At 42.9% G+C, this 18,837-nt stretch overlaps 1 protein-coding gene across 1 annotated transcript in view; it reads left to right on the top strand.

The window, feature by feature from the left end:
• Positions 1-699: 699 nt before the first annotated feature.
• LOC115171814 (transmembrane channel-like protein 6) overlaps positions 700-18,837 on the top strand; it is a 30,156-nt gene continuing 12,018 nt past the window's right edge. Inside the window, exons 1-11 of the mRNA XM_029728965.1 lie at positions 700-1,278; positions 3,930-4,054; positions 4,572-4,727; positions 5,519-5,674; positions 7,370-7,478; positions 7,665-7,740; positions 7,898-8,155; positions 8,554-8,756; positions 9,153-9,297; positions 11,342-11,485; positions 12,655-12,827. Coding sequence (XP_029584825.1) covers positions 1,226-1,278; positions 3,930-4,054; positions 4,572-4,727; positions 5,519-5,674; positions 7,370-7,478; positions 7,665-7,740; positions 7,898-8,155; positions 8,554-8,756; positions 9,153-9,297; positions 11,342-11,485; positions 12,655-12,827 — 1,598 coding nt within the window. The 5' untranslated portion in view covers positions 700-1,225. The remainder of the gene's footprint in view (positions 1,279-3,929; positions 4,055-4,571; positions 4,728-5,518; positions 5,675-7,369; positions 7,479-7,664; positions 7,741-7,897; positions 8,156-8,553; positions 8,757-9,152; positions 9,298-11,341; positions 11,486-12,654; positions 12,828-18,837) is intronic.

The raw sequence follows: 18,837 nt of genomic DNA, 5'->3' as shown, positions 1-18,837 counted from the left end.
CTAGGCTATCTGCCTCCCCAATGTGCCTTGGACATGAAAACATTGCATTTTGACCGCCAAATAGAAAACATTTATTTATCTGCATATCACTGTTATTCACTTCAATATTTTAGATTCTCTAACTAATATAGTCTCAAACAACTGCTATCATATCCCACTTAACTCCATTCATAATGTAGGTTTACCAGTAGACGACAGCAGAAACACACATAAGGGATTCCTGCTGTGAAAGACAGACAGTTTATTATGGATTATATATTCACTTCATTTTAATCTTTAGTGATGTGCCAATGCATTTCAGTTGTGCACCACTGTAATGCAGGATTGCAATTAGAATGTTACATCATTGACTTACAAAATGTATTCAAACTGTTTAGAATTAACTTGACATTCATTTGCAAATATTTTATAAACGTTTTCGAAACTTTTCGCATAATGAATACACCTCTATTGAGGATAATGTATTTCATTGGTTGAGTCTGCGCCAGAGAAAGACGCTCGAGCTGAAAGTTGCTGAGCTGAGAGTTCCATGCGCCGTAAGTGTGAACAAACAGGCAGAATCTCTTCCGTTTGATTGGTGGTTTGGGGCTGTGCATGGCAGTCTTAAAAAATGAAGTCTTCAAAAATGGTGAGGGGTAGAACATACATCGATAATGCAAGTCTTCTGCATCAAACTATTCAATTTGAAGTTACTTTTTGCAGTTACAATACATATGCAGTTTTGGTAAGTCATAAGCTACTGCCTATGAATAATGATTCAGAAGTTTAGTGTACTGACTGGTGTTGTAGGTTCTATTGTGTTTCCATCTGGAAACCTGTGGAAATGGAACTAACACAATGAATCAATTCTCAGCTGTTAATCAGTGGAGGCTGTTGGGAACAGCTATAGGAGGATGGGCTCTGTGTAATGGCTGGAATGGAATTATTGGAACGAAGTCAAACATGAGGTTGGTAGATAATGAGTTGAGAGTGTAAGTTGGTCAGAAGAAGTCCTAACTCCTTTACCCTAAACCCACCCACTAAGAGCTCCTAATAGTTCTCTCTCCTGGGAACTGGAAGACATGACTGGGACGATGCACTAACTACAGTATATAACACAACAGTACCTCTGTTCCACCAATCCTCTCTTCTTGGTGGGCTCCCCTATGCTTCTGTCTGTAACTGGAAAAAGGTAAGTCCATGATACAGCAGACAGGTGTGGCCACGCAGACTGAAGACCAGGAGGATGGCATACAGTGTGGACTTCAATCTGAGCCCTATAATGGAGCTTGAGTTAGAGTAAGTTGCTCTTTACTCTCATCTCTCTGTTAATGATGGGATGTTAAAGTAGAATTGAGCTGTGTTTTGTAGCCCATGTCTGTCCACAATTGCATACTCTTAAGGAGATACTGAATTATTGTGTGTGCTTTGTTGTTCCTCGTTGTTAGTTGTAGTTTCACAAACACTCTCTCTGTCTGGTTGTACATAGTTGGTGCATAGAACATCATTAGTTTGGAATAGGTCAAGGTTTAATCTTAGTTAACCCAGAACAAAAAGATTGTGTAATTTGTTCAGATGCTGGATTATGGTACCATTTATGTTTATGCAGTCTGTTCACGAGAGATTAGTCAAGGTCTAAACATCCCATTCAAAAGTTCCTTTACTGCTGTCCAACTACTATACATTTTAGTCATTTAGCAGACACTCTTATCCAGAGCAACTTACAGTAGTGAATGCATACATTTCATATATATATATATATTTTGTACTGGCCCCCCGTGGGAATCGAACCCACAACCCTGGTATTACAAACACCATGCTCTACCAACTGAGCTACAGGGAAGGTTGTAAGGGAAGGGAACACTGGGAAAGGAACACTGCCGCTCTCTAAACCAAGGTTGATTTGAGGAGCAAACTGAAGCGAAGAGCTTTTGGAGGACAGTGGAAGTTGATAAAAGTGCTTCTTTATTGAATCGACATTTAGGAATTGTAGATTCTCCCAGACTGTCTAGTGTTTATTTTAGTGAATGTTAGTTATCAAAGACAATCTTATTTAAAATATATAGCTACACTATCTGTTCTACATACTTTATATGTGGTTTCAGTAGTTAACGTGTACACAGAATTCTTTTTACAGAAAAATGATTTTCAATGTATTTTTATTTTTTTTCACCTTTATTTAATCAGGTAGGCTAGTTGAGAACAAGTTCTCATTTACAACTTGCAACCTGTCCAAGATAAAGCAAAGCAGTGTGACAAAAACAACACAGAGTTACACATAAACAAACGTACAGTCAATAACACAATAGAAAATAAAAATGTAAAAATCTATGTGCAGTGTGTGCAAATGTAGAAGAGTAGGGAGGTAGGCAATAAATAGGCCATAAAGGAAAAATAATTACAATTTAGCATTAATACTGGAGTGACAGATGTGCAGATGATGATGTGCAAGTAGAAATACTGGGGTGCAAAAGAGCAATAGGGTAAGTAATAATATGGGGATGAGGTAGTTGGGTGTGATATTTACAGATTGACTGTGTACAGGTACAGTGATCGGTAAGCTGCTGACAGCTGATGCTTAAAGTTAGAGAGGGAGATATAAGACTCCAGCGTCAGAGATTTTTGCAAATCGTTCCAGTCATTGGCAGCAGAGAACTGGAAGGAAAGGTGGCCAAAGTAAGTGTTGGCTTTGGGGATGACCAGTGCAATATACCTGCTGGAGCGCGTGCTGGTGGGTGTTACTATGGTGACCAGTGAGCTGAGATAAGGTGGGGCTTTACCTAGCAAAGACTTGTAGATGACCTGGAGCCAGTGGGTTTGGCGACGGATATGTAGTGAGGGCCAGCCAACAAGAGCATACAGGTCGCAGTGGTGGGTAGTATATGGGGCTTTGGTGACAAAACGGTTGGCACTGTGATAGACTACACCCAGTCTGTTGAGTAGAGTGTTGGGGGCTATTTTGTAAATGACATCGCCGAAGTCAAGGATCGGTAGGATAGTCAGTTTTACGAGGACATAGGCAGCATGAGTGAAGGAGGCTTTGTTGTGAAATAGGAAGCCGATTCTAGATTTAATTTTGGATTGGAGATGTTTAATGTGAGTCTGGTAGGAGAGTTTACACTCTAACCAGACACCTAGGTATTTGTAGTTGTCCACATATTCTAGTCAGAACCGTCCAGAGTAGTGATGCAAGTCGGGCGGGAGGGTGTGGGCAGCGATCGGTTGAAGAGCTTGCACTTAGTTTTACTAGCATTTAAAAGCAGTTGGAGGCCACGGAAGGAGTGTTGTATGGTGTTGAAGCTCGTTTGGAGGTTTGTTAGCACAGTGTCCAAAGAAGGGCCAGATGTATACAGAATGGTGTCCGTGGCGGTCCAGAATATATTCTGTATTTTGCAGTGAGCCTGCATGTTACGGGTACTCTAGTTTTAATGGTCTTTGCAGATGTTTTAGTTATTGAAGCCTGCGGTGCTATTTGTCCTCTGGTCTGTTTCTCTCTTTTGGATATGTTCCAGTGACCCCAGTTGCCTTGGGAACATTGGAGCCTTGAGTTTGATTAATCATTGTCCTGAGAATTGGAAAACATAACACCGACAAACAGGAGCTATTTTTTCTGTCAATCATATTGAATTTGTTTTATTTGTAGATAAAACCAAGAATAAGGGAAAGGGGGATACCTAGTCAGTTGTCCAACTGAAATGTGTCTTCCGCATTTAACACAACCCCTGTGAATCAGAGAGGTGCGGGGGAACAGTGGGTGACTTCCTTGCCCAGGTTACTGGCCCAAAGCTCTAACCACTAGAATAACACTGCTGTGTGTGTGTGTGCATTTGTTTACGCATTTACAAGTATCTGTCCATTCAGCCGTCCAGACGTCTGTTGATGCATGCACGTGTACCATAGCCCTCTGTCTGGTATAACCCTCTACTATTCCATTGCTCAACGTTCACCAGGAGTCTTAGGGGTGATGATATGGCCCAGGACTCTATGTGCCAGCTCATCAGGGTGACGGGAACAGGTTTGGAGAGTGGCAGTCCTGAAGCCCTGGAAATGGAGGTCCTTACAACGGAAGGCAGAGGTACTTCTATATGTGGTTGTATCCCAAGTGGCACCTTATTCCCTATGGACCCTGATCAAAAGTAGTGCACTATGTAGGCAATCGGTTGCCTTTTAGGATACACCCAGTTTGTTACAAGTGCAATGTTTTCCAGTGAACTGATATGCTCATTGAGGTGAGGACTGATACCTTCTAACCACTACATCCATAACAGTATTAGCCTGGTCCTATACTGTGCTGTAGCCAACTTGTCTTTATCGTTGCCATGCCTACTTGTATGACAAAGAACATAATACACAGAGGAGTTGGATAAAGCACAAACAGACGACCACCAGAGTCGTGTTCATTAGGCACCAAATGTAACAAAACTGACTGAAACAAGGAGAGGCGACTTGGACTTGTTCAATAAGAAATGTTTGCAGTTGAAACATTTTTAAGCATTTTCCATTGCATTCCCTAATGAACACAACCAAGGCCAGTGGAGTGCGTCTTACTGAATAAATGTGATTAATCATATTCAATCATATGTTCCCCACAGATAGGCTGGCCAGCCAGATGAGTGATGTCAGAGAGCGGGCAGATGAGAGGAGGCTGCAGAGGAGTGAGCAATCCATGCAGACCAACTTTCTGGTCAGGAACCGCTGGTCTGCCGCCACCCTGAGGGTCCTGTCCTCCATGCCCAGTCGCAGCGTCGGTGAGACCATCCTTTCGGTCACAAGCCGGTTTGTTAAGTGGAAACCTCGGGGTTGTGTTTATTAGATACAGAAGGGAAGAAAACGGCTTGAAACCGTGAGGTTTTACCACGTTGTGCTCTAATGAACAAGACCCAGGCCAAAGGTTTTTGTGTGACTTATAAAGAGACTATGGGTGATATTTTGAAAGCGTACAAAAATGTTGCAGTTCCTCTTGTATCTTCCTTGTTACCCATGTGGCTCAGTTGGTAGAGCATGGCACTTGCAACGCTAGGGTTGTATGTTCGATTCCTACCGGGGATCAGTATGAAAACCTATTCATGCACTACTGTAAGTCGCTCTGGATAAGTGTAAACGCACCACACACATTTTAAATACGTACAACGGTCGAATCTATTGGGGGTATAATCCAATTATCTTTTTTAATATTAGCAATGTTTTTGGATGGTCAAAATGGGGGGCCTAAGTACATTAATAAGTCATTAGATGAGTTTCCTGTCTCTTGTCTTACTGTGTCAGAAGTTTCAGAAAACTACTGGAGGAGAATATGGCCTATGCAAAAGCCACTGACCTCAGAAGTGGTTGACGTTTTAATAAACTACTGGGGTGTATTCATTAGTGCACACCATAGTGAACCATGTATGCTGTGCAACAGAATACTTATTGGACAAGTTCAGGTTAATCCCTCCCTGTTTTGGCCGTTTGTTTACGTTTGGTTCCTAGTGAATACACCCCGGTAGTAAATGTAATCTTCCTCCTTTTAAACCTCAGGAAATGGTCTCTCCTCACACAGGGCAGCAGAGTCGTCTTGAAATCATCTCCCAGTGCAACATCCGTTCTACTCAGCTGCGCAGGTACCACCGCCAGACCCAAGACGTTTCCCTCTCCTCTAGACCTAGTATCCGTGGCTATGGGATTGAGGCAGACTCTGAGGATGTCTGTGAGGAAGGTGAGTGCCATCCCCAAACCCACTTCACCGTCCACCTCTGAAGGCAATAGTCTTTCACCAGCTTTGAGGGGCCTTTTACCATCCACACTACAGACACAGGACAATGTGTATGGCATTTGAAACTAGACAGTTTTAGATATTTTTACCAATGCTGTATGAGGTGAGCGCCTCTTGTTCAACCTTTGAATAGAGTGAACATTCCCTGACTGTCCCTTCGCTGGGAGTCAGTGTCTGTTTTGTGTGCTCTGCTGAGATGGGCTGTACCAACAGGAATGACTCCGCTGTTAAAAGTTAAAGATATCAAGGTTTGGTTCGAAAATGCTATACTGAACAAAAATGCAGCAATTTCAAAGATTTTACTGAGTAACAGTTCATATAAAGAAATCAGTCAATTGAAATACATGTCATTCGGTCCTAATCTATGGATTTCATATGACTGGGAATCACAGTAGTTTGTTGGCACCTTAATTGGGGAGGACGGGCTTGTGGTATTTGCGGAGCGGAATAAGTGGAATGGTATCAAACACATGTTTTTTTTTTGGGTCACAGATTTGATGGTCACAGATACCTTAAAAAAAAAGGTAGGGACGTGGCTCAGAAAACCAGTCAGTATCTGGTGTGACCACCATTTGCATCATGCAGTGCATCTTCTTCATATAGAGTTTATCAGGCTGTTGATTGTGGCCTGTGGAATGTTGTCCCACTATTCACTGGCTGTGCGAAGTTGCTGAATATTGGCGGGAGCTGGAACACACTGTCGTACATGTCAATCCAGAGCATCCCAAACATGCTCAATGGATGACAGGTCTGGTGAGTATGCAGGCCATGGAAGAACTGGGACATGTACAGCTTCCAGGAATTGTGTACAGATCCTTGTGACATGGGGCCGTGCATCATCATGCTGAAACATGATGGCGGTGGATGAATGGCACGACAATGGGCCTCAGAATCCCGTCACGGTATCTCTGTGCATTCAAATTGCCATCGATAAAATGCAATTGTGTTCGTTGTCCATAGCTTATGTCTGCCCATAACCATAGCCCCACTGCCACCATGGGGCTCTCCGTTCACAACGTTGAAATCAACAAAACGCTTCCCTCACATCTGCCATCTGCCTGGTACTGTTGAAACCGGGATTCATCCGTGAAGAGCACACTTCTCCAGCATGCCAGTGGCCATTGAAGGTGAGCATTAGCCCACTGAAGTCGGTTACGATGCCCAACTGCAGTCCGGTCAAGACCCTGGTGAGGACAACGAGCACACAGATGAGCTTCCCTGAGACGGTTTCTGACAGTTTGCGCAGAAATTGTTTGGTTGTGCAAACCCACAGTTTCATCAGCTGTCTGTGTGGCTGGTTTCAGATGATCCCACAGATGAAGAAGCTGGATCTGGAGGTCCTGGGCTTTTGTGATTACACGTGATCTGTGGTTGAGGCTGGTTGGACGTACTGACAAATTCTCTAAAACAATGTTGCAGGCGGCTTATGGTAGAGAATTTAATGTTAATTTATCTGGCAACAGCTCTGTTAGACATTCCTGCAGTCAGCATGCCAGTTGCGTGCTCCCTTAATAGCCAGGCAAATGAAAGCCTGTCTCTAATATTCGCCGGTTGTGTTCAATGATTGAAGCAAATAAATGCCTGGGCTATTTAATGGAAGTTTTACTGTATCCTTTTAACTTTATGTGTGGATTACAGAGACCAAGAGACAGGAGCTGGTCAACAATCTTCAGAGTCTGTCGGCCGGTGACCGTGTGCGTATGCTGCGTGCCATGCCCCTCAGTCTGGCTGAGAAGACTAAGCTGAGGTATGTGCCATATTCTCTTCCTTGTTTGTAATTGGTTATCTTAATTGTTCCAGGACACCATTTGCTTTACATGATGCCAATGTAAAATTTGACAATAAACAAATTACACAAAAGCTACTTAAACCCTTCTCTCTCGTCATTGCTGAATCTTTAAAGACCCCTTTTACAGTCAACATCTCTCCTTAGGAAACTTGCATTCAGTGACAAAGTTGGACAGTCCATCTTGAGCAGCCAGGTTCCCTGCTGTAGCCTCCTTAAGCGAGTGAGTATAACCAAGCTATCACTAGCATAAAACATGATGTTGGCAATTTCATGGCTATCATTCAGATGTAAAATCTGAGGAAAGTGCTCCAAGCCTGACGTTAATCTCTGCACAGAGATTTTAGGCATGAAAGTAACTCTGCGTCCTGTGTCCACAGGCTTTGTATCACATCTTGTTCGGATGTCTCTTCATCCTCAGTTCCCTGCAGTTGTGGCAGGTGGCTTTGAAGAGGCTGGGCGGCCGCTTTGGCACTGGTGTGCTCTCCTACTTTCTCTTCATCAGGACTCTTCTGCTCTTCAACGTCTTCGTCTTCCTCATCAACGGACTGTTCCTGGTCCTCCCCCAGGCCATCCACCCGCCCCTTCACACCCCCAGCTCCCACAGAGTCACAGGCCTGGAGCTGTTCACCGGCACGGTAAGATGAGGGTCATGATTGGTTGGTTGGTTGGTTGGTAGATTATGTTCATCCACAAGGTTTTGACTTTAATGTGATTTTCTCTGAAGTTTAAACTCCACTGATCGTCCTAGCAAAATGTGACCGATTGCGTTGTTACAATTTCTGGCATGCACCAAAATCTCTGCTGTGTGCGGTGAAGTCACAAAGTGGTTGTTGAGCCTCTACAGAGTACACCTAGTGGAGTGTAAATCCAGCATACGCCAATAAAACAACAGCTGCTGTCATACCTAGCTATGTCACAATGCAATGCCCCCCCATACAAATGTAAAGCACCTGCAAAAGCACTTCTATATCAAAACACTACATCAGTGTTGTCAGTCTGTTTCTGAAACCACACCACCTCTCTTCCCTCTCAGGGTTATCTCTCTAACTCTCTAATGTTTTATGGCTACTACACCAACTCCACCATCAACACCAGTTGTAGACCTGCTGAAGCCACCGCCGGGACCGGCTGCGGCACCACCAGTGACCCACACATGATGGCCTACAACATTCCCTTAGCCTACTTCTTCACCATCGGCATAACATTCTTTATCACCGGCATCGTCCTCGTTTACAGGTTGAACAACAGGCCTCAAATCTTTTGAAGTGCTGATATAGGATCAGTTTATCGTTTTTAGGCTGCGTTCACACAGGCAGTCCAATTCTGATATTTTGTCCAATTATTGGTGAAAGATCTGATCTAATTGTTCAAAAGACCAATTACTGGCAAAATATCAGAATTGGGCTGCCTGTGTAAATACAGCCATTGATCATAATGTGAATACGACCCTGATCTATTCATTTGGAATCTCTGTTAGCCTGGTCCCAGATCTGTTTGTGCTCTATAGCCAACTGCTATGGTCCGTGTTGGTGTGAAAATGCCCATAAGAGTTGGCAGGACAGATTTGTGACGTTTTCCTCTTTGTTGGTCTTTCATGGGAATAATAAAATGTTTTCATTGTACTTGTCTTAGCATGTCCAAGTCCTTTGGGAGGAGTTTCCGTGTGTTCAAGTCTCAGGGAAACTTGGCCATAAAGGTCTTCTGCTCCTGGGATTTCAAAGTCAGCAAGAAGATGTCTGTCAGGCTGCAGTCGGAGAATATCACCACCCAGCTCAAGGTACGGTACAGGATCATGTTCATTAGGGCTCACAATGTAAAAAAAAAGAAACAAAATTCTAGCCAAAAACTCAAATAAGCATTTCTTATTGGACAAATCCAAGTAGTCCCTCCCTGTTTCAGTCTGTTTATTCAATTTTGTGCCTAATGAACACGACCCAGGGGTTTCCAACTCCAGTGCTGAAGAGCTAATATCAACAGGTGTGCACGTTTTTGCACAAGCCCATCACTAATACGCCTTATTCAGCCAAATGTGGTCCATGATTCACTGACTATTTGCTTAAGGTGTGATGAACCATGATAATTTGTTTAGGTGTGATGAGCCATGATAATTTGTTTAAGGTGTGATGAACCATGATCATTTGCTTAAGGTTTGATGAATCATGATCATTTGCTTAAGGTTTGATGAGCCATGATCATTTGTTTTTAAGGTGTGATGAGCCATGATCATTTGTTTAAGGTGTGATGAGCCATGATCATTTGTTTAAGGTGTGATGAACCATGATAATTTGCTTAAGGTTTGATGAGCCATGATCATTTGTTTTTAAGGTGTGATGAGCCATGATCATTTGTTTAAGGTGTGATGAACCATGATCATTTGCTTAAGGTTTGATGAGCCATGATCATTTGTTTTTAAGGTGTGATGAGCCATGATCATTTGTTTAAGGTGTGATGAACCATGATCATTTGTTTAAGGTGTGATGAACCATGATCATTTGTTTAAGGTGTGATGAACCATGACCATTTGTTTAAGGTGTGATGAGCCATGATCATTTGCTTAAGGTTTGATGAGCCATGATCATTTGTTTTTAAGGTGTGATGAACCATGATCATTTGCTTAAGGTTTGATGAGCCATGATCATTTGTTTTTAAGGTGTGATGAGCCATGATCATTTGTTTAAGGTGTGATGAGCCATGATCATTTGCTTAAGGTTTGATGAACCATGATCATTTGTTTAAGGTGTGATGAACCATGATCATTTGTTTAAGGTGTGATGAACCATGACCATTTGTTTAAGGTGTGATGAACCATGATCATTTGAATCAGGGATGTTAGTAATGGGCAGGAGCAAAATCCTGCGTAGACTGTAACAAACAAAATAGAACAGATAAGATATAGGCCTGATCAAGCTCATATTCTATGCACACAGTCAGAGACTGAAGGCCACTCCCAGTCAGTCAGTCAGAGACTGAAGGCCACTCCCAGTCAGTCAGTCAGTCAGTCAGAGACTGAAGGCCACTCCCAGTCAGTCAGTCAGAGACTGAAGGCCACTCCCAGTCAGTCAGTCAGAGACTGAAGGCCACTCCCAGTCAGTCAGTCAGAGACTGAAGGCCACTCCCAGTTAGTCAGTCAGTCAGAGACTGAAGGCCACTCCCAGTCAGTCAGTCAGAGACTGAAGGCCACTCCCAGTCAGTCAGTCAGGGACTGAAGGCCACTCCCAGTCAGTCAGTCAGGGACTGAAGGCCACTCCCAGTCAGTCAGTCAGTCAGTCAGGGACTGAAGGCCACTCCCAGTCAGTCAGTCAGTCAGAGACTGAAGGCCACTCCCAGTCAGTCAGTCAGGGACTGAAGGCCACTCCCAGTCAGTCAGTCAGTCAGTCAGGGACTGAAGGCCACTCCCAGTCAGTCAGTCAGAGACTGAAGGCCACTCCCAGTCCGTCAATTTGCCTCTGATAGATCTGCATATTTACAGTATCTAAAGGACAACTGTTCTAGCTGGTATTGAAATACACACAGGATCTAGGTCTAGGTGTTTGTGGTGTAGGGTGCCTATAGAAAGCTACATTCTTGCCCAGTGTCAACAAACAAGAATATGCATCCATTTTAAGATGTGCAAATAAGACTAAGTTAGGAACAAGGAACTACATTATGACACAGATTAAAATACTGACTGGGAAAGTTATTTTTCAGTGTTGTAGTTTCACTGACTCTACATTCACAAACACTTTGGCTACTAATAAAAATGAGCTGTATTGTCGGATTGTTGGTTATTGTGTACTGTCCTTGTTAAATAAATAAATAGACGGTCTCTTCGTTCTTTCTAGGAGCTGTTATCGGAGGTGAAAGGCGGAGAGGGGAAGGGCAGGCTCTCTGGGATGGCAGTGCACCTGCTAGCATGGAGCATTTCTCTGGGGAGCACCTTCTTCTGTGCACTCGGCATCCACTGCTTTGCCAAGGACATGCACCTGGTTAGTGTGTGTGTGTGTGTGGTAGGGAGGAGGGGGGGGACTCGTATCACACCATAGAACGCTATGCAAATCCAGCCGCAGCTAAGCTGTTGCACCCTTTTCACACTGCTGAGCCAAGCATGAGCTGTACTGCACTGGCCTGGTTAGGCATCCTCTATAGCGGCTGGCACTGTGCTGGAGAAGACAATGTGGAAAGAAAATGGGCTATACGTACCAGCACAGTACAGTTCAGGTTTGCACAATAAGGGTATTACTGCCAGAGTTTTTTGTGGCTGCTCTCTCAAAGGTAGATGAGCCTTTACCAAGGAAAGAGAGAGCTTACTCTGTCACTGACCCACTGCTGATGTTGTCACACCAGCCCATTAGCTACCTTCCAGTTTTCATACTAGCATACCACATAGAATACACTGCCCAACACTGTACACTTCCTTTTAAGTAGAACATTAGTGGGTGGATATTGGCAATACATAACTTCCTTCTAAGTAGTAAGTTAGTGGGTGGATATTGGAAGAGGGCTATCGCCACTTTACTTTCAAGTATTGCCACAGTTTTTGGGGGATAGGCTTTTTTCAGAGTTTATCTCTGAGAATCAGACAGGAACGTTTTTTGTTTGTTGCAGAATTATACTTTGGTGAGTCAACAGAGGAAATCACATTGTGAAATCAGAAAGCAGCTTAAGACATGTTGTTGCCTGCAAAACAAGACAGGGAGATGTCTCGGGGCCTACTCGAAGGGAATGCAACATTCTCAATGTTGGAGTAGGTCAGAAGCCTGGTCCCAGATCTGTGGTGTATAGCCCACTCCTATGGACTTTGTCATGCCAAATAACACAAACAGATCTGGGAGGACCAGACTATAGTCAGCGATGTAGAGCCTTACCTTAATGTCTGTCTGCACTGCAGTGTTTCTATAGCCAGGTCCCAGATCTGTTTGTTCTGTATAGCCAACTCCTATGGTTGTACGTTTGACAATGACCATAGGAGTTGAGAAGACTGATCTGCCACCATTGCCCACCCAACTAATATTCATAGCAACGATGTTCTATGGATAACGCATCCAGCACACCTGGTCTCTACTGTAGGCCTATGCAACACTCCTGCTATTTTGTTACACTCTCTCTTCTTGACAAGACAGTCCTTTGTTTAATGTTTTTCCTTCAATATGACCAGAGGAGACTTGAGGATGCAGAGGGGGAGGTCAGTTTGGTGCATGAGGCTCGTCTGCTGGCTCTGCCTGGGGTTGTGTCCTGTGGGAACCTGCTCCTCCCTAGTCTCTTCAACCTCATGTCTTGGATGGAGAACTTCAACTCGCCCATTGTATGTCTCTATGTTTCCATCTTCAGGTAAATACGACTAGAACTATGTTCAGAGATGTTCAGTGTTTGACACATATTAGTACATTAGCATTCTGGTAACTTTCCTGCTTATTCTGGGAATCTTCCAACTGGGCTTTCTGAAAAAACAGCTAATTTTGGTGAAAATGACAAATGTACAACCCTGGTTGTCCAACAAGATAAGTTGGTGAATTATCTTACCAAAGCTAATGTCACAATCCAATATGAATGGAAATATGTAAATGACATGTTGCTTAGTCTATATTAACCATTCATTTTGGATTGTGACATTAATGGGCTTCCGAGTGGCGTAGCGGTCTAAGGCACTGCATCTCAGTGCTTGAGGCGTCACTACAGACACCCTGGTTTGATTCCAGGCTGTATCACAACCAGGTGTGATTGGGAGTTCCATAGGGTGGCGCACAATTGGCCCAGCGTCGTCCGGGTTTGGCCGCTGTAGGCCGTCATTGAAAATAAGAATTTGTTCTTAACTGACTTACCTAGTAAATAAAGGTTACATTTTAAAACAATTTTGGGGTTGAAGCATACTGCTAGCTCTACACAACCGGTCGTGTGGAATGTGGACAAATCTTCAGACTACAGAAAAACATCTGACGAGTGTAATGTCCCTTTTTAATTCAAAGCATGACTGACAAGCAACAAATGTCCTAAGGAGGTTCAAATGTATGCATCTTTCCCCAGTGACATTCCCATATAATCAAGTTGCACAGGGAACATTTTGTTGGCTCTTACGTGGACAGAAAGCCAATCCAACAAGTGCCTGTATTGGTACATGGTGCACAGTGGAAACTAATGGGAGGTATTCTGAATGGCTTGTGAAGTTTCGTCTTGAGTTATTTCAGATGTCAAGTTAACTGGTCTGTACATGAGCCCATAACACAATCACAAGATGTTTCACACAGACACAACCATTGAGTCTTGTTTATTTTTCACCATATTAAAAAAAGATACCATTTGGAAAGAAGTAGAGGGTCCTCAACTACAGTGAGTCGAAGTGAAACCTAAAAATGTGTAAACATCATTGGACAGGAAAAGGCGCAACTCTGGCTCACCATTCACAATTCTTAGTTTTATTAGGCAAGTTTAAAAGATTGACGTTTCGGCCGTCAAAATAATCACAAAGGGAATGGACAAGTTTCATATAGGGCACAGGGAAGACAATTGGGGAGAACCCGCTTCAGCTGATGGTGGTAATGAGAGACAGTGGTGGACCATACAGGGTGGTACTCAAGGTGTGGGTTACTATGGTCAATGTCTCCACCTAGTGATGAAATACAGAAGTGGAAGACGTAAAAATCTATTGGAAAACTGGGCAAGTTTTTTTTCAACTGCAGTAGGTGAAATTTATAAAATACATGTTGAATATGTTGGGTATTGGAAAATAAACAGGGCTAAGCAAAACTAGGGATAGCAACAAAAAAAACATCAACAGCTTAGGCAAAGAGGTCTAACAACTGGTTTGGACAACAGTTAGTGAGCTAGAAACTCCCTCCATGTGTAAACAAGAAGTACAAATGGGAGGGTGTTGTCAATGGACCATCAAAGGGATGGGGCCCTTCATAAAAGTATACTATACCACAGATACCATAACTTCAGAGTAAACCTTTTTAGGTGCTCCTATCAAAGTGGTTAACAGAGGCCCAATTGGGGGGGGGGGGGTAATAAAGCTCTCCATCCAACGGCCAAAGTAGTACAGCAGGGTCATGTTCATTAGGCATCAAACGGAAGGAAATGAACTGAAACAGAGGGACTACCTGGTCTTGTCCAATAAGAAATGCTCATATTTGCTGTACGTTGCTGTACGTTTTTAAAAAGCGTGCCCTAACAAACTCAACAAATGTTCCTTCCTCTCTAACAATATCTGGAGCCGTGTCTCAAGCTTCTCAAAGTAGAAGTGCTGATCTAGGATCATCTCCTCCCAGGAAATGTAATCTTATTATTTGTGATCTGAAAGGCTAAACCAGTGGATGGATATTGTAATTTATTGCCGTAGTAACAAACTCTCACAGTGCGACCCCAAACTGTTCAAACCTCTCTTGTTGGCAGAGAGAAAATGTTGCAGTTTAAAGCTAATTTCCTGCAATTCTACATGTCTAATGTGTGTTCATATGATACCTGAGTGACTCAGCAAAATCAATGGGGGGCCCTGGGCACGTAATCCAGCCACGATAACTGCAAGATTTAGATAGGTAAATTAGGCTAACCAGTTATCTGGCTGACACTTACCCACAGTGCATTCGGAAAGTATTCAGACCCCTTGACTTTTTTCACATTTGTTACGCTACAGCCGTATTCTAAAATTGATTCAGTTGTTTTTCCCCCTTCAATCTACACACAATACCCCATAATGACAAAGAAAAACAGGTTTCTAGAATTTGTTTGGAATGTATACAAAATGTAAACTGAAATATCAGATTTACATAAGTATTCAGACCCTTTACTCAGTACTTTGTTGAAGCGCCTTTGGCATCGATTACAGTTTTGATTCTTCTTGGGTATGATGCCAGAAGCTTGGCGCACCTGTATTTGGGGAGTTTCTCCCTTTCTTCTCTGCAGATCCTCTCAAGCTCTGTCAGGTTGGATGGGGAGCGTTGCTGCACAGCTATGTTCAGGTCTCTCCAGAGATGTTCGATCAGGTTCAAGTCCGGGCTCTGGCTGGGCCACTCAAGGACATCAAGATGTCCCGAATCCACTCCTGCGTTGTCTTGGCTGTGTGCTTGTTGTCCTGTTGGAAAGTGAACCTTCACCCCAGTCTGAGGTCCTGAGCGGTCTTCATCAAGGATCTCTCTGTACTTTGCACCGTTCATCTTTCCCTTGATCCTGACTAGTCCCTGCCGCTGAAAAACATTCCCACAGCATGATGCTGCCACCACCATACTTCACCGTAGGGATGGTGCCTGGTTTCCTCCAGACGTGAAACTTGGCATTCAGGCCAAAGAGTTCACTCTTGGTTTCTTCAGACCAGAGAATGTTGTTTCTCATGGTCTGAGAGCCTTTTGGCAGACTCCAAGCGAACTGTCATGTGCCTTTTTACTGAGGAATGGCTTCCGTCTGGCCTCTCTACCATAAAGGCCTGATTGGTGGAGTGCTGGAGCAATGGTTGTCCTTCTGGAAGGTTTTCCGATCTCCACAGAAGAACTCCAAACTTCTTCCATTTAAGAATGATTAAAGTGGTTTTCCACTTTAATTTTGAGTGTGACTCCAAATCCAGACCTCCATGGGTTGATAAATTGGATTTCCATTGATTATTTTTGTGTGATTTTGTTGTCAGCACATTCAACTATGTAAAGAAAAAAGTATTTCATAAGATTATTTCATTCATTGAGATCTAGGATGTGTTGTTTTAGTGTTCCCTTTATTTTTTTGAGCAGTGTATATGCGACACATCTTCCACCAACAGGTTTCTGTCCCAATGCACCACACAACCAATAAACAAAGCATACCAATTTCATGCACTTCAATATCATGATTTGCATTTTCAGCACCACAACAAATAGACTGACAATCTTGACCAACTAGAAATACATCCCTCCCTACCTTGTAGGCCTACCCAGTATTGAAGGCTTGTGTTGACAATCTCCGACTGTCATTAAACTGTCATTTTGGTGTTTTGTAACAGATGCCTCTTTCTGTTTGTCAAATGGCCGCTGCACAGTTTGGATTGATCTATTTTTTTATTTGTCACAAGTCCTCAACTGGCAGCTTCATTAAATGGTACCCGCAAAACATTAGTCTCAACGTCAACAGTGAAGAGACGACTCCTGGGTGCTGGCCTTCTAGGTGGAGTTCCTCTGTCCAGTGTCTGTATTCTTTTGCCCATTTTAATCTTTTCTTTTTATTTGCCAGTCTGAGATATGGCTTTTTCTTTGCAACTCTGCCTAGAAGGCCAGCATCCCGGAGTCGCCTCTTCACGGTTGACGTTGAGACTGGTGTTTTGCGGGTACTATTTAATGAAGCTGCCAGTTGAGGACTTGTGAGGTGTCTGTTTCTCAAACTAGACGCTATAATGTACTTGTCCTCTTGCTCAGTTGTGCACCGGGGCCTCCCACTCTTTCTATTCTGGTTAGTGCCAGTTTGCACTGTTCTGTGAAGGGAGTAGAACACAGCGTTGTATGAGATCTCCAGTTTCTTGGCAATATCTCACATGGAATAGACGTCATTTCTCAGAACAAGAATAGACTGACGAGTTTCTGTCACGTCCTGACCATAGAGAGTCCTTATTTTCTATGGTGGAGTAGGTCAGGGCGTGACTGGGGGGTTGATCTAGTTTATTTATTTCTATGTGGGGTTCTAGGTTAGATTTTCTATGTTGGCGATTTGTATGATTCCCAATTAGAGGCAGCTGGTTATTGTTGTCTCTAACTGGGGATCATTTAATCCACTTGTGGGTTATGGGATATTGTTTATGTGTAGTTGCATTGTCGTCACGTTTCGTTTATTCTTTATTATTGTTTTTGTATTTTGCTTAGTTTCACTTTCTAATAAAAGATGTGGAACACTACTCACGCTGCGCCTTGGTCTGTCTATACACACGAACGTGACAGTTTCAGAAGAAAGTTCTTTGTTTCTGGCCATTTTGAGCCTGTAATCGAACCCACAAATGCTGATGCTCCAGATACTCAACTAGTCTAAAGGTGGCCCGTTTTATTGCTTCTTTAATCAGATCAACAGTTTTCAGCTGTGCTAGCATAATTGCAAAAGGGTTTTCTAATGATCAATTAGCCTTTTAAAATTATAAACTTGGATTAGCTAACGCAACGTGCCGTTGGAACACAGGAGTGATGGCTGCTGTAGATATTCCATCTGCCGTTTCCAGCTACAATAGTAATTTACAACATTAACAATGTCTACACAGAAACAAAAAAATTGCTTTTCTTTCAAAAACAAGGACATTTCTAAATGACCCCAGACTTTTGAACGGTAGTGTGTGTGTGTGATACATATATAAATATATATATATATGTGTGTGTGTGTGTGTACACACAGTACATGGATTTTTAAGTGACCGGTATTGCACAATAAATAATTGCTTGTTCTTTAGATGTTTGGGACTGCTGGTGAACCATGATGTGCAGGCATAATCAAGTGACACTGGACTAGCACACTTGCCAGAGTCTTTATGGTGTCTAGCTAGGTTTCCATCCAATTGGCAACAGATTTTCATGTTAATGTTCTAAAATCTGCATCAAAACAATGTGCTCAGTTGTGTTTCCATCAAATTTTACTTTTGCAGTTAAATTCCCATGTACCGAATAAAAGTAAAGTGCAAGGGGTTTCCATGGCATTTTCATCTCTAGGCCGACTGATGGCTGTGCCACAAAGTATGCGTAGCTGTAGCGAATGTACCCACTCTAGTACTGGCACATGCACTGTAGCCAGCAGCTCACAGATACAGTGGGGGTATAACCTACTACATGATGAGATTATTTATATTTGTCAAACATCAGCCAATCATCATGTCACCAGAATAAGACCCTGGATATTTATTGAAAGGAGCATCAAGCTCATCACTGTGCACTTTCACCACCCTGTGAAGTTCCTCATAACCTATTTCATCTGTATCCTAATAAACAGCATGCTTTCCCCTGACGCCGTGACATTTCTATCCAACATAAAAAGGTTGGATGGAAACCTGGTTAATGTCAAGCCATTTTGAGGATGCTGGAATGATATTCTGGACAAACGTGCGCAGACCTACAGGAGAGTTTAGAAGTCGCCTAATCAGATTAAAACATTGACTGGGTGTGTTAATTCCACATATAAAAGGTAATGCATGTTAAAAGTAAATTTATAAATATTTAGGCTACATTAAAGGGTTGTTTCTTTATGTAGATTGATGAGGGGGAAAAACAATTTAATCCATTTTAGAATAAGGCCGTAACGTATCAAAATGTGGAAAAGGGGAAGGGGTCTGAAGACTTTCCGAATGCACTGTAGGTATGTGAGGAATAGTAGCTTGGATTGCAGAGGAGGCAGAGCACATGAGGCTTTCCTGAAT

The sequence above is a fragment of the Salmo trutta genome, chromosome 32 (genome assembly GCF_901001165.1).
Source record: "Salmo trutta chromosome 32, fSalTru1.1, whole genome shotgun sequence".
NCBI lineage: Eukaryota > Metazoa > Chordata > Actinopteri > Salmoniformes > Salmonidae > Salmo > Salmo trutta.
This window is presented reverse-complemented; position numbering and strand designations above follow the sequence as displayed.